Below are 27,024 nucleotides of genomic sequence, written 5' to 3'. Positions count from 1 at the left end.
AGGAGGGTGGAATCAGGGCATATCCCCTCCAGCCCCCTGCTGTGAGCCGCTCAGGGCAGGGGGCTGGGAGCATCCCCACGACTTCAGCCCACACCCCCAGCCCCCTGCCCTGACTCCTGAACCCCCCCAGCCCTCTGCCCTGAGCCCTGCACCCACCACAACCCCAGCGCTGACTCTGGCACCCCCCACACATACCCAGCTCCCCCCCACACTCCATGCCCTGACTCCTGCACCCCCCCACATATACCCAGCCCCCCCACATCCCCACCCTGAGCACCAAACGGAAGCTACTGCACCCCCCCGCCCCCACATTCCCACCTGCACCCCTCACACCAAATGGGAGCTGCCCAGGTAAGCGCTCCACACCCAAATCTCCTGCCCCAACCCTGAGCCCTCTCCATCATTCTAGCTCCTGGCCAGACCCTATACCCCAGACCCCAGCCTGCTCCTTCACCCCCAGCCATGTGCTCAGTGCAGTCCCACCCTCAGCTCAGTGCAGAGAGAGGGGAAGAGAATGGGCTAAAACCAGGGAGAAGCCCTGTGCTCTCCACTGCCATGCTGGAGCCTCCATGTTTGTTTATTGACAAATAAAATTTGCAGAATTTTTAATTTTTTGGCACAGAACTCCCTCAGGAATAAAATCAGCTTTTAAATTGATAGGCTGTCATGACATTGAGTGCAAAAGGACATTGAGAGAGAATTATAAATAGTGAGCATAGAGAAATGATTCTATTAGGTATTTCTGTGACACAGCCTGAAGAAGAACTAAAATTTGACTCACTACCTAAATTTTGTTTTACTTCTGCTAATTTTTTTAACTTAAACACTTTTGGATTAGCATGTTCTAAACTATTTCAACTAAAGATGATAGAATAAAAATATAATTAAGGTTGAAATTCTATTTTCATGAAGATGGTGACGTTGTTTTGTATAGATAATTTTAGATTATTGGATTTAATTTAAGCATTCCTTAATGGGGCACAGTCATCTTGAAAACTTTTCTGTTTCATAATAATTTAAAAGTAAATTATGTGCTGTAGCCTATTCCTAAAGACCTATGCCAATTTTTGAAGACTTACAAAAATATTTTTCTATTTTCAATTATTTTTCTCTCAATGGAAAAAACAGCACAGAGAGGAGATGGACTATAAACAGGGGAAAAGTGAATGCAAAATGCTATCCAATGTAAATTTAGGGTGGAAAGTGGAAACATGTTTTCTCTACTTCACTTATAGTAATCCTAGGTATTAACTTGTCCCAATGCTAAGTTTAAAAGTCCAATGCTATTTTAAGATGTTACCCAGTTACTGGGTATCTTTGAACATTGTAGAAATTTTGTTTGCTATTTGTAGCTTCAGGTTAGTGAATTGAATCAAAATTTTGTGTGTGTGTGGGGGGGGGGGGGGGGGGGGGAATTTGTGTCCCAAATTGTGGTATCCCGATCACTGGAGGTTTGATAAACACAATGGCCTGGGTATACTTGATCCTTTCTCAGTGCAGGGAACTAGACTGAATGATCTCTTGCGGTCCCTTTCTTCCCTGCATTTCTGTGGTTCCCAGAAAGTCATATTTCCCGTTTAGCAATGTTTTGATACCAAGATTTGTGGGTAAAGATATAATCTCAGTTAAATGGAAAGGTAATGCATTTTATTAATCAAGAAAAAAAGTTGGGTGTGTTAAAAAGATTATCAAATCCTTTAGCACAGTGCAGATTTTTTTTTTAAGGGTAACCACAATAGTAAGTGGTTCTTCCAACAGTCACTGTATAAGATGAGGAAGGGAGACGGTAGTATTTTAGCCTCACATAATTAGTTTACATAAATTTACAGTAGTACTATTCTCTGCTTCATATCATATTTGAAACTGTGACCAAGAATACCAAGTTTCAAAGATTTAAAGTATCAGAGGTGCGTGGAATAGGGTTCCAGAGATGTTCAATGACGTCTTGCCAAGCAGTCTGATTATGGAATAAACAATATCTTTGAATCATTTGAAAGTCAGTAGAACTTTGAAGTCCCGGAGAATGAAGCTTTTTCCATTTTTCTAAAAAAACAACCCCCCTACAACACTCTTGGAAATCTATTTATTTATATTATATATTATATAATAAAAAGAAGCTATGTTAATAAACTAGACTAGTGAAATGGTCAAGAAATGCCAGCAGCAAAGTTGCCCGCACAGAACCCTAATTCTTCCTCTTCGGGGGATATGTATTTCAGTACAGTCTTTAATTACATGGTCAGATACAGTTTTGTAAATACAATATAATATCTTGCACACTTTCCCCATCATCTAAGATACACGTGAAGCATCTCGTACTATATGCTACTCTCTGTGCCAAAGGGTCAATAATTTTCTTTATGAAAAGAACACAGTAAAAGCTATTTCAAATTGAGTCAAATTCTGCATTCATTTCATCCACTGACCTTCAGTGAGTTGTAGGCTCCTAAGTAATTTTTGAAAATGAGACTTAAGCTCCTAGGACACCTTGTCTTTAGCTTTTTTCCTAGTGAAGACCTGTTCTTTACTCGAGTTGATCTCATTTTAGTTAACTAAAGTTAGCAAAGTCCTGATGAAGACAACAAAGTTTGTACTTTTCACACGAGTAAAATCCTAGGCTCCAGGTAAACCCTTGGCTCCCCTTTAGCGTTTATCTCAACTTGCTAACTCGTGTGAAAATTACAAACTGCCTTATCTCACTAGGATTTTACTCATGCTAGTTAACTCAGGTTAGCTAACGTGAGTAAAGAACATCTTTTTTCCTAATGAAGAGAGAACCTTGGCATTTTTTAAACTTTAGCCTAAGTCAGCATTACTGAACAATCTGAACATAGTGTAGGCATGTGAAGAATTAAAAAAATGTTTTAACTTGCTACAGAAATAGTATATGGTCATGTAATAAATTAAGACTGTTGTAAAGAAGAAAAAGGTAATGCTGTATATTGCAACTTTAACCCTGGTATTTCCTGGCCTCTTTGTGCTTAATGGTGCAGTCTTAATGTTCCATTAATTATTTAATTTTCTGTGGAATAAATATGTACAATAAGTGTAAAATAATTATAAGATGCCTGATTCCGATTTACAGACTCAAACTTCAAACATAGTAGAAGAACCATAGTTTCCTCAGTAACATCTTAAATTTACAACGGAGACTACCCGGAACTTGCAAAATAGCCTTCCAGACTGCTGTTCCTTTTTTCCATTTTGACTGACTTTCTGTGGGTATCTGTAAGATTCAGAACAATAGTTATTCTAGATAGCACACTAAATGTGTAACTGTATACCTATCAAGGAAAAGTATAACTAATGGTATGTATGCAATGACACAAATGACAGCATTCATTTTAATCAAAGCAAAACTCCACCTATTGTACTGTATGTGATGGTATAATTCTTATTCCACACCAGTGTTCTGTTTTGATGCCACATGACCCCTCTGGAAAGCAGTAGCAGATGTCCAGGGCCTTTCAGATCGGCTTCCCAGTTGAGGACGAATCAGTGACATGGAGATAGAGTATATTCTAATGTAACTTATTTTATTTATGCATACCCGTCCTGGAGTAGAGGAGGTCGAACAACATTCACGCTGTCCCTTCTCTCATGAACCTCAGCCTAATACTGGTGCTCTTCTCTCTTTGGAACTTATAACAATTGAGATACATGTTTTTACATTTGGGGAAGCTGACCCAATCTTAAGTGTTGCAGTGGTACAGCATATTTCTCTAAATCAGGAGCACAATTCCCACAAAGGCTCTTAGCCTTTCTCTTGCTCCTCATTTAAATGTACATCATCGTGCTGGAACAATTGGTAGCTGCTCTCCCCCCCCCCCCCCCCTCCCCCTTTCTTTGAGCTTTCTTCTGCCAGCATTTACTAGAATCACTGGCTTGCGTTTTGCCACTGTGGTTCCCATTTTTTACTATTTTTTGTTTGTTTGTCCAAAACATTCAGCAAGTGATCAGGTATCTCTTCTGCATTTAGAGCCTGTGTCTCAAAGCAACAATTTATCTAACCAATCAGAATGTAATTAATTGAACTAGAATCCTTTTTATCTTGCATATTAGATACAGATTTCTGCCTAAAGGGCTTGTGAGCAGTCAGTTCCACCTTTTTCACTAATAGCTGCCTTCTCTGCTGGGCTGCTGTATGGAAGAATTCTAGCTATGTAGCAAATTCCACTCGCTCATGAAGTGCCTTTGGTCTCCTTTTGCTCACTTTGATTTCCAAGTTTATGTCCATCTGAGCATCAAGAAATTGGTGTATTGCCAGTGTATCCTGGATGTCTTCACAGGTATCTGGATATGCCAGATAAAATAGTCTCCTCGGGTCCTCTGCTAGTTCAGTTGTGGTCTCTACTTTTGCCCTTTTTCTGGCCCTTAGCTGAACCCTTGCTAGCTTTGTTTGATTGCTGGCTCCAAACTGTATATCAGGAGCTTCTACAAAGTCTGGATTGCTGTTTTTTCTGGGGATAAGTTCTGCAACCCTATCAGAACTGGTTCACTCAAGTTGGCTGCTAGAAAAACCCTATCGTCCACCTTCTCAACCATTCATTTGTGGTATGATGTTAAATTGGATGAAATGAACCTTCCAGGAAGTTTTTCCCTCAAACTGGGACAGTTTGATCACTCCCAACTGTGCTTCTGGAGAATGGAGTGGGTGAAAAGTGCTGTAACTATCCTGTCTCACCCAAGTTATCTGGCCCCATTCAAGCAGCTGAATCCTTTGACATTACCTCTATAGGTGATTTTTTTCAGCTCCTTAAGTCCTTGCTGCAGCTCCTCCCTGTTAGCAAGTTCCAAATTGACCAAAGCTTTGAGTCTCCCTTGTTTCCTGGAAAACCTCTTGGTTCATGCTAGTCAGGTTGCTGATCCTCTTTTCCAATCTGTTTTGCCCCAGCCCAGACTGGACATTTTGAAGGTGGGTTTCAAAATCAGTGCAAACACCTTTTTATAGCTTCTGATCCAACTATTTTTTTTCTATTTCTTCTGATACCAGTGTCCCACTATCTGTGGCCTTGCAGGCTGGCTTCCCAGTGGAGAAGTAGTCAGTGTAACAGAGTCTGGGTATATTCTAAGTGTAACTTGTTTTATTTACACACACCGGTCCTGCAATAGAGGTGATCAAACAGCATGCAGGCAATCCCTTCTTTAGTAATCTGAGTCCAGTTCCTAAGAGCTACTCCGCCTTGAGAATTGACTCTCATTAGACACCAAGGCAGAGAGCAAACTTTCTTCCGTTGCTCATACAACACTCTCCAAGAACCACTGCCTCTACACGTTATCTTGCATAATCAAAAGTAACAATACAATGTCTTTCCAAGACAGACCATTTGCTTGCATGCTAATAGAATAAAAAACATAGAAGACTGTGTGTAACAGGGCCACCTGATACCTGCAATATTTTTCACACAACTCCAAATACCATGCAGAGTAGCCAGCTGCTAAGTTGTGTATAAAGATCAAGACAAGGCCCCATGTCAGTTTTGTTAATCTCCTTTCATTAATGGAGATCTTAACATTTCAAATTCCATTACTAGCCTTTATTAGTAGCTTTTACTAAAACTTCAAACCAAATTGCTAAACTTTAGATAGCTGCCAGACATCTACTATGAATCAAATAGTAACTTTCAGATTAACTGAGTATTCAATTTAGATTGAAACTATTGATTTTATTTCGTAGCTAAAAATTAAATTTGCTCTTGAAGGAGACTCTACTGTTCAAATGAAAATGTTTTGCTTTACTTGGAGCCTGATGTAACTTCCATTAAAGTTAATTGGAGTCTTGCAACTTACTTTAGAATCATTAACTTTAATAGAAATCAGATTGGGCCTTTTGGAGTATGAACTGAACTGGTCAGAGAACATGTCTGCTCTACAGACCAATCACGTCAATAACACTGGACCTAATGCTCATGGGACTACTCGGGTAGAAAAAAAGCTATGCTTAGGTAGTAAGGGGTTTATAGAGTTATAGATTCTAAGATACTATAGCATACTGTGTAAATATCAATTGTACTAGGATTTTGCCTGTCTGCAGTTTTTCCTTATCTAGAGATTGAAGTTGCTGTGGAAAAACAATTTTAAATTGTCTGAAAAATTAACTTTGATTCCAGGACTCTTGCTATATGTTGTATCATTATTTTTGAGATGCTGATTTAGTTTCCCAACAGCGGTAAAAAATAACACTTCATTTCTTTCAAAGCCTTATTCAGCCTTTGATCTGGAGGCACACACCATCTAACATCAAAGATACTCTTGATCTCAGCAGCACTGAAATATCCAAGCACCAGGAAACCCACGCTACCAACATTAAATGTACATAAATGTATTGTGGGAAAGTTAGAGCAAATATTATGTCAGTTATAGATCAGTGCAGCATGAATAATCAAGTACTCAAAGAACTTGTTTACTCATTTCAACAAAGTAAAATAAATATTAGAGTATATATAAATACACAATCTAAAGTAGTGGTTCTCACACTTTTGTATTGGTAACCCCTTTAACACAGCAAGCCTCTGAGTGCGGACCCCCCCCCGCCCCTTATAAATTAAAAACACATTTTTTTTATATTTAACACTATTATAAATGCTGGAGGCGAAGCAGGGTTTGGGGGTGGAGGCTGACAACTCACGACCCCCATGTAATAACGTCGTGACCCCCAGTTTGAGAACCCCTGAATTCTAAAGTAATCTGTATCTGTTTAGTCTTGAACTACTTGTATTTAATCCCTACATCAGTTTATGGGTTTTACGCTGAGAAAATTAGGAAGAATACCCTTTTCAGGTGGAATAGTGAATATGGTGTACAAAATTCTGGAAAGTTAGAAGAATGGAGGATTTGGTCTGTTATGAATAATTATGGCATTTAAAAAGAAATTGAACTCCAGCAGGGAAACAGATTGAAAGCACTGTTCTATTTTTTCTTTCAGCAGCCTCTTTATGTTCCAGGAGTGCATGGCTTTACACAAATACTAAACAGTGTTGGCTAACTGCATCTCTTTCCTCCCCCCCCCCCCCCCCCCCCCCCCCCCTCCCCCCCCCCCCCCCCCCCCCCCACAGCTCCCCCCACATTGTTCCTGTGTTAAGTTCTTCCTTCTGTTTTAGTTTGGTTGACTTGGCAGCTCTTTCACTTCTGTTCCATGATTATTTCCTGTTCAGCAGTTTAGCTCATGCAGTTTGAATGTGCTTCTTAAGGAATGTTGAAGCCAAGTTGAGGGCCATTATCAACTGATAATTACAAACAGAGCTGAAGAGGTAAAAACTTTGTATCTATTTTACTGTGTGACCAACTAAATGAACTATGAAGCTGTGCATGTGAGTGTTTTTCCTAGTTATTCAATAATTTGCATGAAGAAATGACATGCTGTCTTTAACGTTATTGTCACAAATTTTACTCAAACATGCTGCAGTTCTTTTTGATTTTGAAATGGGAAAAATTCAGATTCTTCTCATCATATTGAGAAAAAGGGAATCTTTTGTTTTTTGCCTGGAAACATTTTAATATGCTAAATATGTGACGGTTAGATATCTGTGACATTTTGGTGGATACAGTATTCCAGAAATCCAGCTGTTGAAGCTTTTGTGAAGAGTAGGTAAATTATACAACTATTTTGTTACAATTTAAATATTTGACTTGAAAAATCTTAACTTCATATGAATGATCCATAATTGTTATTTAATGTGTTCCTAATAGCCGTTTGCCCTGTCTAAGGAAATGTGTTTCCTTGGACAATGATAAGCTACAATTAATATTAAACAAAATGGTGCATGGACTAAATTTAAGACTGCTATGAAAGAAAAAATCAAATAGGATATCAAGTGCATAAAATAAAGCCAGATGTGTATTGAAAATGGGTAAAGAATCATACTTTGTATTGTAGCAATTAAGAAAACATTTAATGTTCAGCCTTCCAAGAATGGTAACATATGAATGTCTGAAATTTTTAATGGTTATAAAGTATGTTTAGAAGAAACTAAAGATTGAAAACCTGAGAGAGTTGAATTGTAAACATCCTCTGAAGAGCAGAAAAGAAACCTACATTGTTGAAGTAGGTCAGAGGTGCAGAAAACAAACTTGAAATTTCCCTTTGAACCAGAGGAGAATATGAAGTGGCACTCTGGCCTTAAATCCATCAGCTGTTTTCCTCTGGAATCCGGAGTTCAAATGTGGTTTTTCTTAAATGAAATATCTTTGCTTGCCTCAATCTGCTCCATGGTAGATGTCTGTCCTCAAAACAAAAACACGTGTGTATGCACTTAGGGCTTTAAATATGATATGAGATTGCAGGCATTTCACATTTGGTCTCCCACCTATTAGAAGCCCCAGGATGACTGGCTATATTTGTATTCTGGGACAGTGGTATTTTTCCAACAAGAGCACTGGAAAAACCCTACTGGACTACTGAGTGTTTTGCCACTCTCTTGGTCTTCTGCCAGGAAGTCTTAGAGCAGTGAGTGAGGACAAACTATTACACTAGTTGGGGGTTATTTGAAGGTAAGCGCAACCTGCTTGCTTAGAGTGCTTAATAAGGGTTGCTGTCTTGAGGAAACACTGGTGAGATAAGACTCAAAAAAGTCACTGAGCTCTAGAATGGACTCTGTGAAAGCAGATGAGTACCGATGCCGTTTGTCTCACCCATATTTTAAAAAATCAGTATGTCAAGGGGCTTATCCTTTTTGTTTAAAAAAAGTGGGTTTTTTTTGTTTTGTTTTACCCCTGTGGGTAACTGTGTGTGAAAACAATGAGGAGTCCGGTGGCACCTTAAAAGACTAACGGACTCCTCGTTGTTTTTGTGGATACAGACCAACACAGCTACCCCTCTGATACTGTGTGTGAGCTATCTTGAGGTAAAAGCACAGTGGAAGCAAGGCACTTCAATGTTACCACAAAGTGAGATCATAGAGCTCAATCCCAGGCAGGAGGATAGGGTTGAACTTGGTGAGCTGATCTCTCAGTAAAACCAGAATGCCTTGTCTTCACTGTGTTTTTACCTCACACACAGTTTTTGGCAGTAAAAACAAACTCTAAGACCAGTTGGGGATACCAAAACCTTTTTTCTAAATGTTGTGTTATACTACCACAGTGCCATATCTCTTACATTAAATAAAAGTGTTAATCACCTGGGAGGAGAATGCACTATGCTGAAGTTAGCCTGCCCCATACCTGCCACTGGACTATTCAGATTGTGATGAAAGATTCCCTCTGAGTAAGGCCCCTGTGTCCTATGCAATTATGGGGCCATGCAAATTGGTGCATAGTGTATCTTTTTTTTTCTTTTCCCTAAAAAGGCTGCAGTTTCCTGTTTGTGCTGCGTAACTCCACCATTTTGCTGTTGCTGCTTCTGTGATATTTTGCCTACTTCTGCAAAGCTCCTAAAGTCAGATTGGAGATGAGGTGCTGTACATCCGGGTGGGCAAGCATTGTCCTAAAATATTTTCAAGAAGCACAGGAAGACATGGGTGCCTCCCGAGGTTCACAGGAGATTCGGGGGTGGGGCTGTTGGTAACCTGCATGGTGAGGGTTGGAGGAGGGGGAAGCAGCGGACCAAGGGGGCTAATGAAGGCAAAGAGGGATGCTTGGAAAATAAGTTACAAAGACCACAGGAGTTGTAACTTAAAAATTTGTTTTGTGCATACAACCAAGTTTTAATAGTATGGCTGATGGTTATCAAGCCAGTCTAAATGTTAATGACCCCCTCCCCCCTCCCCCAGATCCCTCTTACCCTTACTGGGTATGACTACACAGCAAAGAAAAACCCACGGTTGGCCTGTGCCAGCTGACTTAGACTTTGGGGCTGTTTCATTGCTGTGTAGACTTCCGGGCTTAAGCTGGGAACCCGGGCTCTGGGACTCTCCGAAGTGGGAGGGTACCAGAGGCCAAGCTCCAGCCCAAGCCCGCAAGTCTATGAAGAAATGAAACAGCACCACAGCCCAAGCCCTGCGAGCCCAAGTCAGTTGCTGTGTAGACATACCCACTGACACCTGGATTCCCAGTTAAAATTTCTCCTTGCTTTCCATGTACATCCCTGTGCACATAAACCCCTTTCTATGGGCTTCTGTTGGGTGGATACCTTCTCCAGCAAGCAGAACTGGTACATCAGCTCCCTTTCACAGGTCTCTCTCTTTCTCCCTTCTTTGGTCTGCTGCTGCTTTAAAATAATAAATCCAGGGTTCCTACCAAGAAATTTAGATTTGATGTGCTACATAAGACATGGGGTTTTGATTCAAGGCCTTGTCTAGAATAGGGAAGAAGTCCTCTCTTTATTTTCTTCCAATTCAGTTGTTACAGTAGAAGCTCAGAATTATGAACCCCTCGGGTATGGAAGTTGTTCGTAACTGAACAAAATGTTATGGTTGTTCTTTAAAAAGCTTACAACTGAACATTGGCTTCATGCAGCTTTAAAACTACTATGAAGAAGAAAAATGCTGCTTTTAACCATCCTAATTTAATGAAACAAGCACAGAAACAGTTTTGTCACTTTTTTTTTAAACTTTCCCTTTATTTTTTAGTAGTTTAGGTTTAACATAGTACTGTACTGTATTTGCGTTGTTGTTTTGTTTGGATTTTTGTTGTTGTTTGTCTCTACTGCTGCCTGATTGCATATTTCCAGTTCCGAATGAGGTGTGTGGATGACTGGTCAGTTCGTAACTCTGAGGTTCTACTGTAGTTCTAGTTGAGCTAACTAGTAAAAACTCCACTTAATATCAGTGAAGACACAGTTTAATACATTCAGCTTGATTTATAGCAAGGTGAGTTATCACTTTGGCAAGACCCCAGGCTACAACTCAATCTGTTTAAATTGAGCTAAAGGACTGTCTACATTGAAAATCCCACTGAATAACAATTGAGCAAAGTTAGCTCGATCAAGAGAACTTGATTGAAAAAGCACCTGTTTTCCTTGTCTAGCCAAGGCCTCAGAGAGCAAATTGACATCCTACAGAAGAAGCCTGTGTTTGTCTCCTGTGAAATAGTCCAGATACTGCTGATCATTTGGAAGAGGTATGAGACAATAGGAGATGTGAAGGGTAAAATTTGGCTCCATAGGAATCTCCTAAAGATCATGATAATGGCTGCCAAAGCTTGGAGTTAGAATATTCTCAAGTCTGGCAAATAGGTCTTTGGAAAGGTTGCCCCCATCTGAATCTTGGGGACTGAAATACATAAGAGCCATATTGGGTCAACCTGATGGTCCATGTAGCCCAGGATCCTGTCTCTGAGAGTGGCCAGTGCCGGATGCTTCAGAAGGAATGAACAGAACAGGGCAATTTCAAGTCTTAGGGACACTTGGAGAATGGGGTCATGTCTTAGCTAATAGCCATTGATGGACCTATCTGCTGTGAATTTACCTAGTTCTTTTTTAAACCCAGTTATTGTTTTGGCCTTCACAACATCCCCTGGCAGTGAGTTCCCCAGGTTGACTGTGTTGTGTAAAGAAGTACTTCCTTTTGTTTGTTTTAAACCTGCTGTCTATTAGTTTCATCTGGTGACCCCTTATTCTTGTATTATGTGAAGGGATAAATAACACTTCACTATTTCCTTTCTCCATATCATTCATGATTTTAAAAATCATAGACCTCTGTCATTCCCTACCCTTTAGTCTCTCTTCTAAGCTGAACAGCCCTTTTTTCTCTCTCTCTCCTCACATGGAAACTGAACATTTTTGTTACCCTTCTCTGCATCTTTTCCAATTCTAATATATTTTTTTTTTTAGATGAGACAACCAGAACTGCACACAGTATTCGAGGTGTGGTTACAATGGGTTTATATAGTGGTATTATATTTTCTGTTATTATCTATCCCTTTCCTAATGGCTCCTAGCATTGTTAGCTTTTTTTACTGCCACTGCACAGTGAATAGATACTTCCATGACGACTCCGAAATCTTTCTTTAGTGGTAACAGCTAATTTAGATCTCATCATTTTGTATATATAGTTGGGTTTATTTTTTCCAGTGTGCATTACTTTGCACTTACCAACATTGAATTTTATCTACCATTTTGTCACTGGGTCACCCACTTGCAACTCTTTGCAGTCAGCTATCTTGAGTAATTTTGTATCATCTGCAAATTTTGCCACCTCATTATTCACCTCTTTTTTTCCAGATCACTTACGAATATGTTGAACAGCACTGGTCCCAGTACAGATTCTTTGGGGACCCTGTTATTTATCTCTTTCCATTGTGAAAATTGAACATTTATATCTAGTGGGTTTTTTCTTTTTCTTTTTAACGATCATTGCAACCAGTTTGCCTGGTAATTAAGTTAGGCTATCTGGCCTATAATTGCCAGGATCACCTCTGGAGTCTTTTTATTTAAAAAAAATAATAATAATTTTTTTTTTTTAGATTAGGGTTACATTAGCTATCCTCCAATCATCTGGTACAGAGGCTGATCTAAACTGTAAGTTACGTACCACAGTTAGTAGTTCTGCAGTTTCATATCTGAGTTCCTTCAGAACTCTTTGATGGATACCATCTGATGCTAGTGACTTATTGTTGTTAATCAGTTTGTTCCAAAACCACCTCTATTGACACCTCTGTCTGGGACAGTTTCTCTGATTTGTCATTAAACAGAATGGCTCAGGTGTGGGGATCTTCCTCTGCATTGAAGGCTGATGCAAAGAATTCTTTTAGCTTCTCTGCAATGGCCTTGTCTTCCTTGAATGCTCTTTTAGTACATTGATTGTCCAGTAGCCCCACTCGCTCCTTGGCAGGCTTCCTGCTTCTGATATATTTAAAAATAAAAATTGCTGTTAATTTTTGTGCCCTTAGCTCTTCAAATTATTTTTGGCTTGCCTTATTGTACTTTTATATGGGAGCAGAAAGCTCCATTTCACTGGGAGGAACAACACTGTGGCTTATAATGTCCTTTAGGTAAATCTTTTTCCTTGCCAGATGGCTGTCACTCATAGCCACATAGCTGCCTGGAAAGAGACTAAATTGGACTCTTTCCAAAGCCTAATGTTTAAAAGGTACCACATTTTTTAGATAATCAAAAGATAGTTCCATTATTACCTAACACTTCCTTGCTTACCAAGGAATTCTTTAATGTGCCCTGTATTCTGTCACATTCTGTTTTGGAGAAAGGGCCATTTCCCTTATTCTGTACTTCAAATGAGCCTTGCATCCATTCAGTGATATATATAGTCACTATACACCTGTAAATCTCAATAGAAAATTTAACAGTTGATCAACTCTCTTGCTTTTCTGCCTTTTTTAGTAATGTTGTTCAGCTTCTCAGGACTAGACAAGTATGTGATACAAATCTCACTGAAATGCAGATTTCCAGTCTTGCACAGGACAGCTGTAGTCATATTTTTCCAAAAATAAATGTTAGGTGTAAAATATATGGACAGCATTTACTTCGAAATAAATCTCTTTAGGATTCTGAGAAGAGACTTTTCTTTTGAGTGATGTGTCAGAGTGTTTAGCTCTGCTTATTTCCTTTGAACCAAAAATCTTTTCATGTAGTTTTCAGACTTCAGGACACTTTTGGAATCATCTGATAGTCTTTTTGCCTGCAAATATGACTATTTATAACCAGATTGCACAGAAACCTACCGTGCAATTTGACAGGGACAGAATGAATGCAACAAGAAATCTAACAAAAAACCAAACCCACCCAATAAAAAACTCCTTCAAGAAGTCAGACTGTTTTATTTAGAGAAGTTAATCCTTCTTCTAAACATACCATCATAAATCATCTCCCAGTGCCTAATAGGTTTTCACTGCCAAGTTTGTTGTTCTGCTAGAACTTCCTATTTAAAATCAAAATGGAAAAGGTTTTAAAACAGCAGTTCACTAAAATGTAAATTATTAAATCTCCTGCTAGTTAAAATGGTTTCTAAACCATACAAATTAAGCTCCAAGATCCGGTTTATGACATTTTGCAACACAGTATGAAGTATTTTGACAGCTAAACTTCCCAAATGATTTCAGCTTGCCCCTCCTTTTAAAATAGCCTTTCTTTTAAATGTTAGTCTTCAAAGATCTAACATGGGATTTTTGAAGGATCTAAAGGGAATTAAGCACCCAACTTCATTAGGTTCCTTTGAAAATCCCAGCTCTACACATGTAGGAAAGACAACTGTAACTTTTTCACAAATATAAGTAGCATTCAAGGACTTCTGTGTAGGTCTCTGTTTTAATTGGTCATTACTTTTATTTAACCGCTTTCATTTTCAGAGAATACTTTTTTTCTGTGCCTTGGATATCACCACTATAAATGAAGGGTATGTCCCTGCGTGTGTCAGTAAGATAGAGGTCAGCCAATCTGAATAGAGGATATTTGAATCTGACACTCCCTCTTCCACAGGCTCTCACTGCAGGGTCCAGCCTGTTCTTGCCTTGCTCCTAGAAGCAGCTGATGCCCCAAATAGGCCTTCCATACATACAAAACTGCAGCTTGGCCCGTGCAGTTGTAGAGGGTGAGGGGAGTCAAATCTTAAAATGCTATGAGAGCAGGAGCACTGAATTTGCAGAAATCTACTTCTAGCCTTCCTGACAGCAATTCTATTCACTGTAATCAGCAGGCAGCTCTGAGATCCACCACAGTAAGTCACCATTGGAAACAGTGTGCTTGTCTCACTGAAGGCACCACCCTTTCCTGAAACCCCACAGGGACCCTGACACCAGTGACTAAGATGGCAACATTTAACTTGTTGAGGCATAGGAGTCCTCAGATATACCTCTTATGAAAGAGTCTGTTCTTCTCTTAGCACTTGCCATGTTGTAACCTGTAGATCGGAGTAGGCAACCTATGGTACGCGTGCCGAAGGCAGCACGCAAGCTGATTTTCAGTGGCACTCACACTGCCCGGGACCTGGCTGCCGGTCCGGGGGGCTCTGTATTTTAATTTAATTTTAAATGAAGCTTCTTAAACATTTTAAAAACCTTATTTACTTTACATACAACAATAGTTTAGTTATATATTATAGTCTTATAGAAAGAGCCCTTCTAAAAGTGTTAAAATGTATGATTGGCACGTGAAACCTTAAATTAGAGTGAATAAATGAAGACTCGGCACACCACTTCTGAAAGGTTGCTGACCCCTGCTGTAGGTGTATATGGCCTTCCTGCACTGAGATGCCTACAACAAATTCCATAAGAGAAGCGAAGACTTCCTCTGTAAAGAACATCACCATCTTCCAAAGTGTTCCTGGGAAAAGTTCTCTTGGTTCATACTTCCATCTAGAAGTTGGTTTAAAATAGGCTGTGCCGTTTCAGATGCTGACATCAACCTACCAAGAACCTCTGGAAAACCATAATCTGGAACCAAATATTCACGAGCTCTGGCTATTCAGTCCTAAAGTAAATGCTTCAATGAGTGTATCCCTTTATGATCCCAGGGGGCAGTCAGCATCAAGGAGCTGGGTGGCTCTTGGAGCTCTACACAATGGCATATGGCTGCTATCTGGTGGCTAATGAAGATCTATCTTTTGGGTTCACCAAGACAGTCTGCAGAAGCCTATCTAAATGCATGTTGGCTATTAGCAGTTTCACTTATTTTAATATTGTCACAGCACTGAGGGGACCTTTAGGGCTTAATGCATTCAAATTGGGTGAGTGGGGGGGAATAACTTCTATCCCAGAATACAGGAAGAGCTGGCACATGAGATTGATCGTCTGGTATATACCAGTGCTAGAAGTCTAAATAATAAGATGGGTGAATTTAGAGTGCCTTGTATTAAATGAGGATATTGATATAATAGGCATAACAGAAACTTGGTGGAATGAGGATAATCAATGGGACACAATAATACCAGGGTACAAAATATATCGGAAGGACAGAACAGGTTGTGCTGGTGGGGGAGTGGCACTATATGTGAAAGAGTAGAATCAAATGAAAGTAAAAATCCTTAAATGAACCAAACTGTACCATAGAATCTCTATGGATAGTAATTCCATGCTTTAATAAGCATATAGCAGTAGGGATATATTACCGACTACCTGACCAAGATGGTGATAGTGACTGTGAGATTCTCAGGGAGATTATAATAATGGGGGATTTCAACTATCCCCATATTGACTGGATACATGTCACCTCAGGACAGGATGCAGAGATAAAGTTTCTTGATACCTTAAATGATTGCTTCTTGGAGCAGCTAGTCCTGGAACTCACAAGAGAAGAGACAATTCTTGATTTAGTCCTAAGTGGAGCACAAGATGTGGTCCAAGAGGTGAATATAACTGTAACTCTTGGTAATAGAGACCATAATATAAATATCCCTGTGGCGGGGAAAACACCACAGCAGCCCAACACTGTAGCATTTAATTCCAGAAAGGGGAGCTACACACAAATGAGGAGGTTAGTGAAACAGAAATTAAAAGGTACAGCGCCAAAAGTGAAATCCCTGCCAGCTGCATGGAAACTTTTAAAAGACATCATAATAGGGGATCAAATTAAATGTATACCCCAAATTAAAAAACATAGTAAGAGAACCAAAAAAGTGGCACCGTGGCTAAACAACAAAGTAAAAGAAGCATCGAGAGGCAAAAAGGCATTCTTTAAAAAGTGAAAGTTAAATCCTAGTGAGGAAAATAGAAAGGAGCATAAACTCTGGCAAATGAAGTGTAGAAATATAATTAGGAAGGTCAAAGAGTTTGAAGAGGTTGACTGGTTCTTGCCTGTATGCTCAGTGTCTGACTGATTGCCATATGTAGGGTCAGAAAGTAACTTCCCCCAGGTCAGATTGGCAGTGACAATGGGATTTTTTTCACCTTCCTCTGTAATGTAGGGTGCAGGTCGCTTGTTGGGATCATCAGGCTATATTTCATTTAATCAATTTCCTGCCATTGCAGGGGCCTTGGGCACTGGTGCACCTTGGTCCCTCCTGTTCTCTGCCTATGGCACATGATAATCTCATCTCCTGTGGGCTGTAATATTTTGGTCTAATTTTGATTGGTGGGTTTAATGTGCATGTGTAGGTGACCTGTGATATACAGGTCAGACTGGATGATCTGGTGATCCCTTCTGGGCATAAACTGACTCATGGATCAGGACCCCATTGTGATAGATGCTGTACAAATAGAACAAAAAATGCTCCCTATCCCATAGAGTTTACATTCAAAATATAAGACGAGACAACAGTTGGTATAGACAGAAAACAACTAGGAGACAATGAGACATTATTAGTCAGCATTGGTCATAGGACACTAGTGGCCTTAGCACTCTGAAGTTTTTTGTAGGCATCACGGAGAAGGAGAGTTTTAAGGAGGGATTTGAGGAAGGATGATGATAATACTGTGTAGTTGCTTATGGGGAGCTCCTCCCAAGTGCAAGGGGCCACAGAGAAAGAATGAAGGTGCTTGTTTGAAAATGTAACAAGTTAAGTGTTTAAAATTTAAAATGTATAGAAATCTGCTCAGCAGAGATACCACTAGATTTGTTTGTTGCCATTTTTGGGAGGTGAGGAGAGCGGGGGAGAATAATAAAACTAAGGTTGAAATTTTCAAAAACTGTGAATTCCTTTAGTCGCCTAACTTCCATGGGCTTTCAGTGGTAGTTGAGAGCCTGACTCCTTTTTAGGTGCTTCTGAAATCTCAACAAGACACGTATAACCACCACAACCCTCTAAAACACAAACTGTGTTAATCCAGTGGTTATTACTTCAGGGAAGGCCTGAAAAGAACAGATGGACCTTGAACTATGCCTTAAAAATCAATGGACTTGGGCTTTGTAGCACCAGTATGGTGAAATGAATTGAAAAGTAAGAGGCCATCCACTGAGCACACTGCTGTCAGCATTCAATATTCAGTCATTTTTCAAATACTAGTTGTCTCTCTCCGGAGCCAACATGGGCAGCCTCAAAAAATGGTTACACTGTGGTTGACAGGGCTCCGGGTGAAGTTCTTGGGAGCTGGGGGTCCTTGACTGTAGCTGACTTCCTCCTGCCAGAAAACATGAGATAGGTTTGCTTTTCTATCTTTGGGTCACAATGTGAGGCCCATGTGCCTGCCTTTTTCTTCCCACATAACATCAGTTACATAATCTGAGAACTTTCCCCAGAATACTCAAGGGGTATAATCAATGAAGTGACAGTGTACTGTCTTTTCAGATGAAAGTATCTCACATGGTGTCTTAATAACAAATTATAAATGAAAATAATGAAACCAGCATGTGTACAACCAAGTAATCTCTTCATGGTAGGGACTTCCTTTAATTTGTCTGTAAAGCACTACATTTATTTGGGGAGTTATATAAACCTTACTACTCTTGTATATTTGATACCTATCTACTACCATGTTGTATACAACAGAAATGGAGAAAATATTTATATACTATATACTGACTTTCTTTTCACCTTTGTTCATAGTGGTTTATATCTTTTTTTGATCTTATTAATATACCCTGATCAGCTTTGTCAACCTTATCTTTGTCAACATATCAGCTCTTTGTGCGTGTACAGTTCCTAGCATAATGGGGCCATGATTTTGATTAGGCACTCTGGATGCTACAATATTATACATCTTTAATGTATAATAGAACAGAATGCAGTCCACCAGTGAGATTCAGTAATAGAAAATAATTTTTAAACAATTTCTTAATATTTTTTGTTTTATACGATGATGATACAGAAGATTGTCAGAAATAACAATAAGATAAATAGCAAAGCATCCAACTGCATAAGATTGCCTACAATTACTCTGCTGTATTAATGTGATTTCCTAGAAGCTTTTCATACACTTAAACCATCTCTATTAACTTTGAGGACAATGCCATTTCAAGGTATTTTTAAAAGCATCACAGATGTTCTTAAGATAATAGTGTTTACAGCTTATTCAACTTGGACATAAAATTTGCTATTATGAGTAATCCTGAGGCTACTCATGATATTAAGTGCTGTGCCTGATGGTAAGTATTTTGCAGGTTTGCACCTGGAGTTGGTTGTTAATGGAAAAAAATTAAGATTGGGTTTATGTGCAGAACTAAATGGAAAGTACTTAATAAAAACAGGTTACAGTTTGAGAAGAGTGGCATAATCAGTGTAAACAGTAGTGATCCAGAACTCAAACATTTTGTAAGGAATTTTATTGTTTTCGATAAAACTTCAGATAATGTGTTATTTTTAAACCAAAGGGAGCCATTCTCGGCCTTCTGGCTAAGAGAGGTGAAAACATTATCTAGTATCTGAATTCAGTAACTACAGTTTCTTCTTCAAGCGATCGTCCCTATTGTATTCGCCTGAGGGTTATGCACATACACCCGCCCAGAGCTTTTCAAAAGTAGTAGTGTCCCTTGGTCCGTGCATGCATCCTTGTTTCACCTCATGGTATTGACTGAGGTAATAAAGGGCGGAGTAGACCGACAGCACGCTCAGTTCCTTTTCACCGCCGCACGGTCGGTGCTTCTGCTGTTCTCTCTGGTGACGCACCATCCCTTGTGACGCACTTCCCAAACTTAGCAAAAAAGACTGTGTTTTATTATTGCACTTAGCCTTTTATTGTTTTTGTAATAGTTTTTAGTGATAGCAGTAGTTTTCTTAGGATTTAAGAACTTTGAGGATGCTGCTTCAGCAGTTTCTTGACAGCCCCCTTCCTTCTCTCCACCTTCCCCCTCTTCCCCCCCAGCACCAATCCTGAGTACACGATTATGCTGAAGATGAGGTTCAAGATTTGTGCTTCTTGCCTTTGCTCATTGTTGATCAGTGATGAGCACCAGTGCTGCCTATACTGTTTGGGGGAAGCCCATGCCATGTCCAGGTGCAGTATCTGCCTTTCCTTCCCTGCCCGTACCTTGGAAGACCAAGTTCTCTGCCTCAAGAAGCACCTCATAGAGGTTGCCATGAGGACACAGTCGGACCCAGGCCGGAGACCCTCTCTCCCCTTTCCCTCTACTCCCCACCCCCGGTACGTCGGCCTGAGCAATCAAGGAGTTCACCTCCTACCACAGGGCTCCAATCTGGTTCCACTGGTACCAGCACTACAGAGCCTGTGCCGGGGCCTAACTGTGAGGCAAGGAAGCATGCGCATAAGCATGGCAATAAATCTTCCTCAAAGCCTAAGAAAGATGCCGCATTACCACAAGTTCCAGTCACAGAGAAGCAGCATGATCCAAGGCCCAAAAGCACAAGAAGTCACATCAGAAGCCAGACCCATCGGTCCGAGTTCTGGAGCAGCGTACCTCCTCTGCATTGGTTCCATCGAAGTACTGGGAGGAGTCGGTTCCGAGACAGCCCTCCACTCCCATTCCAGCTCTGGTTCTGTCTGTGGAACGTGTGCCGTTGACTTGGCTTGAATCCACTCCCAGCCTTCATGAACTGATTGCCCTGGGTGAGGTGAGGTGAGGTCTCCTGCCAATTCCAGGAACTGTTGCGGAGGGTGGCGGCTGCTCTACACGTTCTGTTGGGGTAGGTGCAGGACAGTCAACATCAGTTGCTGGACATTCTGCATGCATTGGTACCAGCCAGGGTGGCACTACCAATCAACGATGCCATTCTCCAACCAGCCCACACTGTCTGGCATACCTCAACCACAGGCACTCCCACCCCGAAGGGATCTGAGTTTTTCTTACCCCCCCACAAAATTTTTTGGTTATCCAAGCTGCTTCAGAGTGAGACAGGCAGCAGCACCTGCATTCCACTCCAGCTGACAAGGTGAGAGGTTAGACCTTCTAAATTGCAAGGTCTTTTCCTCATTCAGCCTTCAGTTCCGCATCTCTAACTACTTGGCACTGCTGCCTAAATATGACTTTTTGAATTATTTCCAGCTACTGGCTCTGCGAAAAGAGTTGGCGAAATGGGGGCCTGATGGTGGACCCACCTTTCACCACATTACATAAAGACAAGGTTTTCCCATGCTTACATCCTAATTTTTTTTCTAAAGGTCGTCTCCTGTTTTCACCTCAACCAACCCATATGCTTTATTGCCTTCTTTCTGAAGCGGCACTCCTCAGCAGAGGAATGACGCTTTCACTTCCTTGATGTCCATAGAGCCCTGGTCTTCTACCTGCAGAGGATGAAGCTGTTCAGGAAGTCTCCTAGACTATTTGTTGCTATCACAGACAGGATTAAGAGGCAGAACATTTCTACCCAGAGGATCTCTAGGTGGGTTTTGGAGTGCATCACACTCTACTGTCAAGTATAGGATGTGCCTACGCTCCGCGGGCTATGAGCCCATTTGATGAGAGCGCAAGCATCAACTACAACCGTGCTCCACAAAGTGCCACTCACCTACATATGAAGGGCAGCCACATGGAGTTTGGTGCACACCTTTTCCTCACTGTATGCACTGGTGCAAGACTCTGCGATGGATGCCTCATTCAGTGTGGCTGCCCTTTGTTCCACAATTCCATCATCTTCCTCACACTCTCCTCCTGACTAGGTTACTGCTTGTCAGTCTCACTCAGTGGAATACAATAGGGACTGTCACTCGAAGAAGAAGAAGAAGAGGAGGAGATTACTTACCTGTAACTGGAGGTTCTTCAAGATGTGTGGTCCCTATGTGTATTCCAAACCCTGCCTTCCTCATCTTCTGCTATGGATCTGGTGGATTTGTGGTGGTGAAGGAACTGAGGGCACGGTTGGTCCGCCCCACCCTTTATCACCTCAGTTGATATCATGAGGCGAAACAAGGGTGCATGTGCAGACCAACGGACATTACTACTTTTAAAAAGCTTTGGCTTTGGGCACATGGTGTATGCGCATAAGCCTTGGTGGAATACAGATAGGGACCACACATATCAAAGAATCTCCAGTTACAGGTAACCTCCTCTTTCTATTAGAGCACACAAGCTGATTAACAAAATTCTAGTTGTTTGGCTTTAGGAAGATTAAATTTGAACGATTGCATACATCAGAATGCTGAAACACAGTTATAAATGTTTTTAAATGTACTTAGAATTCAATAGTTTGACCCTTTCTAATCTTTGTCTACAGGGCTCTTCTAGTTTTATTTAGATTTTTGCAGTGATGGAAGCTGTATAAGACCTTAGGTACAGATTTAGGTGTTCTCCTTAAGTATTAAACTGCCTCTCGTAGTGTTGCTGCTCTGTTTTGTTTTTGTAGGCTGTGAGGATATTATTGCTGAGAGCATCTCACTAGACACTTTAATTGCCATTCTCAAGTGGAGTTCTCAGCCATATGGCTCCAAGTGGGTACACCGCCAAGCATTGCATTTCCTCTGTGAGGAGTTTACCCAGGTCATGACTTCAGATGTCTTTTATGAACTGAGCAAGGACCACCTGCTGACTGCTATCCAGTCTGACTATTTACAGGTAAATTTTTAATTTCTTACCATTCAAAAAGTAGCTAATTATGTTTTGAAGCTGTAGTATACATTTAACAGAAGCATTTAGAGTGAATAAAATCTTAAATCTTCCTAAATGGGAATGATAGATATTAATATTCTTGTGCATTTGTGTGTGCAGAATAAAGCTTTTTCTCTTTCACTCACATATACACAAAAACCACAATAGAGGAACTGATTAAGGAAAGTACTTCGTTTTCTTGACTTTCAACCCAACCTAAAATGGCTGTATAAACTATTGCTTGAAAGCCTAAGAGTAGTCTAGAAACTGCTGCGAATTATTTTAAGTGAAACAGTTCTAGGTTAAATTTTTGCCTTGCCTGTTTAGGTTTTTATGGAAATTGCAGAGTCTCATTTTTGCTGCTTTGATGTATAATGTATGTGAAAGCGTTATTTTGGTTTGTGTTTAAACATACTGCTTATTTTTTACCTTAGAAATATTAATAATGATTACACTGATTTTCCATGAGGATCTATACTGTTTGCTCTTACACCTTTCTTGAAGGGGCAGAAATGTTGAAAGTTTAATATATGGCCTTTCTCTAAAATGTTCATTACTAATTTAAATTAAATGTTAACAAAAACTAACAAAAAACTTGATTTGAAGAGTCTTAATAAAAGTCTCTCCTTTCACTCTTCAACTCCTGTGATGTGGCCATTTCACTAGTTTCCCATTTAGCAGGTTCTGTGTAGCCTGGAAAACTATGAACTTCTAATGAACTATGAACTTCTTTCAACAAGTGGAAAAAAATATCATGGGTGGCATAAGCCCACATCTCTTTCCTTTCCAAATCACCTTTTTAAACAGCTAAGATTAGTCACTCAGATGAACCTTTATTTTTGTACTTTCCCACCTGTCTGTTTTCTCTTTCCTCTCAAAGTAGTAATGTTTGCAGTCTCGCTGAATGTATGAGCTAAATCTAGAATCCAGATGACGTAAGTGCCATTCTGTGGCAATGATGTTCAGCCAGTAATGGACTTAGCCTCTGTGTCCTTCCTTCCCCTCTCATTTACAGATTCTGCTGATTCAAGCCAAAGCCCCTCACAATTTCATAGTGGTTTGCTGTAGATGCCTGGAATAACTTCTGTAGCTTCTATGGCTTGATAAAAGTTCATTCTTAATCATGATTTATTGGCATTTTCTCGTGGTCCCAGACTGCTAGTTCTTGTAGTTTGGCCTTTTGGCATCCTAGAAATAGATAATAGGCAAAGAGTAATGGCCATACTACACCACACATGAGTAACAGAGCTGGTTAGATGTCTTTTGACTGAATGTTTTTCATCAGAAAATGCCAATTTGTTAAAACTAAGACTTTTTGCAGAAACATTGGTTTCAATTAGAACAGGGGTCGGCAACCTGCGGCACGCATGCCAAAGACGGCACGCGAGCCGATTTTTGATGGCACGCTGCTGCCTGCCAGGGTCCTGGCCCCACTCAGTCCCCCCGCCCACTGATCTCTCCTGCGGGGGCAGGAGGCAGAAGCTTGGTCCTGCCAGCAGCCAAGCTTCCCCCTCCCCCGCTTTTTCCCACAGCGTGGTGCTTTCCTGCCCCTCCCCCTCCCTGCTGCTGATCAGCTGATCGCCCTTACGAGGGGGAGAGCAGAGCCACAGCGTGCTCACTGCTCCGGGGAGGAGGCAGAGAAGAGTTGGGGACAGGGCACTGGGGAAAGGGGTGGGGACGGGACATATCCCCTCCAGCCCCCTGCCGTGAGCACCCCAGCCCTCTGCCCTGACCCATGAACCCCCCCACACACACACCCAGCCCTCTGCCCTGACACCTGCACCCCCACACACAGCCCTCTGCCCTGACCGCTGCACCCCCCATACATACACACCCAGCCCTCTGCCCTGACACCTGCACCCCGCCACATCCCCAGTCCCTGTTCCGACTCCTGCACCCCCCACACATCCCCAGCCCCCCCCCATGCCCTGACTCTTGCACCCCCCCCCCACATCCGCACCCTGAGCACCAAACGGGAGCTCCTGCACACACACCCCCCACACACACATTCCCACCTACACCTCCGGTCTGGGGTCCCGGCTGCCGGCCCCTTGCCAGCTGGGGTCCCGCAGGCCCCGCTCAGCTTGCTGCCGAACTAGGTGAACGGAACCCCAGGCCGGCAGCGGGCTGAGTGGGCTGGCTGCGTAAGATCAGCATTTTAATTTAATTTTAAATTAAGCTTCTTAAACATTTTGAAAACCTTGTTTACTTTACATACAATAGTTTAGTTATATAATATAGATTTATAGAGAGAACTTCTAAAAAACTTTAAAATTTATTACCGGCACGCGAAACCTTAAGTTAAAGTGAATAAGTGAAGACTCGGCACACCACTTCTGAAAGGTTGCTGACCCCTGAATTAGAAGATTTGTCATGTGTAGGATGGAATTTCTGGTCAAAATTAGAGAGAGAGACTTACTGTATAGTTGACTGCTTAGGGCATTTTCCTGGGATGTTTTAAAACCAGGTTCAGATCTCTCTCTGAATTAGGCAGAGCAGGGACTTGAACCTGAGTCTCCCACATCAGAGATGAGTGCCCTATGCGTGTGTGCTTCCGAGTAAGTAAGTAAAAGTAACACATATGAATGTTTGTTTCATGTTTTTGGACCAGCCCTAGTTAGTAAGCTTCTGAGACTTGGGAGATATGTTGAAGCAGTTATGCTAATGGCCTGCCTCTCTAACAACTTTGTCTTAGTAGAAAGGTTGTAGCTGCAGGGCAAAATTCCAGGCCATGTCCTATAGAAGCTTCAGTTCTGCAGCACAAATCTGTCATGTCAGACAGTCTTTACATTGGGTGTTCCGAGTCCCCAGGGCAACTGGGGGCAGACCAGATCTTTTTCTCTGAGCCTGGGCTTAGAACCGCACCTCAGGAAGAACTCTCCAGAATTCTCCGCCTCTAAGCAGCAGACACAGCAGTTTCCAGGTCTCCTTCCTTAGCAGAGCTTTCAAAAGACGTTTAACTAATGTCTTGGTTTCTTCAGTGACTTCAAGGTATTCCTCAAAACTACAAAAAAAACCCAACAAACCAAAAAGCAAAACAATGCGTTTTGGCTTTCTGAGGAGGGTTTGAAAGACAGCAGCTCTTCTCCCTTCCCCACCCTCAGAAATGGCAGATGGAGACAACAGGCCAAAGGAACCCAGCTCCCATCTGGAGTATGGGCAAAATCCTCACCAACGGACTCAAACAGGCCACAGTAAAACCAGCTCCCAGTAGGCATGGGGCAAGGTCTCTCTTACCTGGGAGTAGACCACTTCAGAAAAGGAGGCTTGAGATAATCTGAGAACTGTATGCAGTAGAACTCACTCATTGCTCCAGAGACAAATTGATTCTTTCCCCAAAGTAAATTAAAATAAACCAACATGATTAAGATCTTTGTTACCATCAAATGATGCAGGTTGCAATAGTCCATCTCTTGCTCATTGGAACGGTAGCACCAGTTCCATGGAGAGACAAATATTTTGGTAAGGTCATACAATTCTTTGTGGTACAAAATAAAACAATGGCATGCAGCCCATTTAAGATCTCAGGTCTTAGCTCTACAAGGAGATATACATTCCAAATGGAAATACTGAAATCTATCATTACAGAATTATCTTCTCAGAGTTTCAGAATATGAAAACAAACTCCTGGAATCTAGTGAATATATGATTGGGGAGAGTCACTCAAAGAAGGGAAGCTGAGAGAGAGGAACTGTGGTCACTCATTCTAAAATGGTGATAAATGTTCTACTAGCATCTTAGAGAAAATTCACAAATTATGTCTCTGTATATATCACTTGAGGTTTAGATATTGGCATTACAAGAAAGAGACATATGGGCCAAGTCGACTGAAGCAAAGGACATTGTAGTGTTTTTACAAGATATAACGCGGTCTCATCTATAAGGCGGTGAGATTTTTTGGCTCCCGAGGACCGCGTTATATCGGGGTAGAGGTGAACTTTGAAAGGGAAGAATGTGTTCCTCCAGGAAATCCCTAAATTTCATGTCACTTTATATTATTTTTTATTTGCACTGTAAAAATGATAAACAAAAGAAATAGTATTTTTCAATTCATCTCATTCATGATAGAGTACTTGTAAGTGTAACTTACAAATGTAGAATTTTTTTTGTTACATTGTTTTGGTTTTGAGTGCAGTTATGTAAAACTTTAGACCCTACAAGTCCATTCAGTCCTACTTCTTGTTTAGCCAATTGCTAAGACAAACAAGTTTGTTTACATTTATGGGAGATACTGCTGCTTGCTTCTTATTTACAGTGTCACCTGAAAGTGAGAACAGGCATTCGCATGGCACTTTTGTAGCCAGCGTTGCAAGGTATTTACGTGCCAGATATGCGAAACATTCGTATGCCCCTTCATGCTTCAGCCACCATTCCGAAGGACATGCTTCCATGTTGATAATGTTCGTTAAAAAAATAGTGTGTTAATTAAATTTGTGACTGAACTCTTTGGGGGAGAATTGTATGTCCCCTGCTCTGTTTTACCCGCGTTCTGCCGTATATTTCATGTTATAGCAGTCTCGGATGATGACCCAGCACATGTTTGATTTACGAAAACTGTCACTGCAGATTTGACAAAACTTAAAGAAGGTACCAGTGTGAGCTTTTTAAAAATAGCACTCGACCTAAGGTCTAAGAATCTGAAGTGCCGTCCAAAATCTGAGAGGGACGAGCTGTGGAGCATGGTTTCAGAAGTCTTAAAAGAGCAACACTCTGATGCGGAAACTACAGAACCCGAACCACCAAAAAAAAATCAACCTTCTGCTGGTGGCATCTGACTCAGATGA

General features: G+C 41.0%; 1 protein-coding gene across 3 annotated transcripts in view; it reads left to right on the top strand.

Annotated features, from left to right (window-relative positions):
• Positions 1 to 27,024, top strand: part of BTBD7 (BTB domain containing 7) — a 63,720-nt gene that overhangs the window by 17,959 nt on the left and 18,737 nt on the right. For all 3 annotated transcript variants that reach the window (XM_024197133.3, XM_026651321.2, XM_026651319.2), the window contains exon 3: positions 21,999 to 22,207. In XM_024197133.3, the coding sequence (XP_024052901.2) occupies positions 21,999 to 22,207 (209 nt within the window). The remainder of the gene's footprint in view (positions 1 to 21,998; positions 22,208 to 27,024) is intronic.

The sequence above is a fragment of the Terrapene carolina genome, unplaced genomic scaffold, assembly GCF_002925995.2.
Source record: "Terrapene carolina triunguis isolate 2854851 unplaced genomic scaffold, T_m_triunguis-2.0 Scaffold96, whole genome shotgun sequence".
Classification (NCBI taxonomy): Eukaryota; Metazoa; Chordata; order Testudines; family Emydidae; genus Terrapene; species Terrapene triunguis.
The sequence above is the reverse complement of the archived record's forward strand: the minus strand, read 5'-3'. Positions and strand labels throughout refer to the sequence as shown.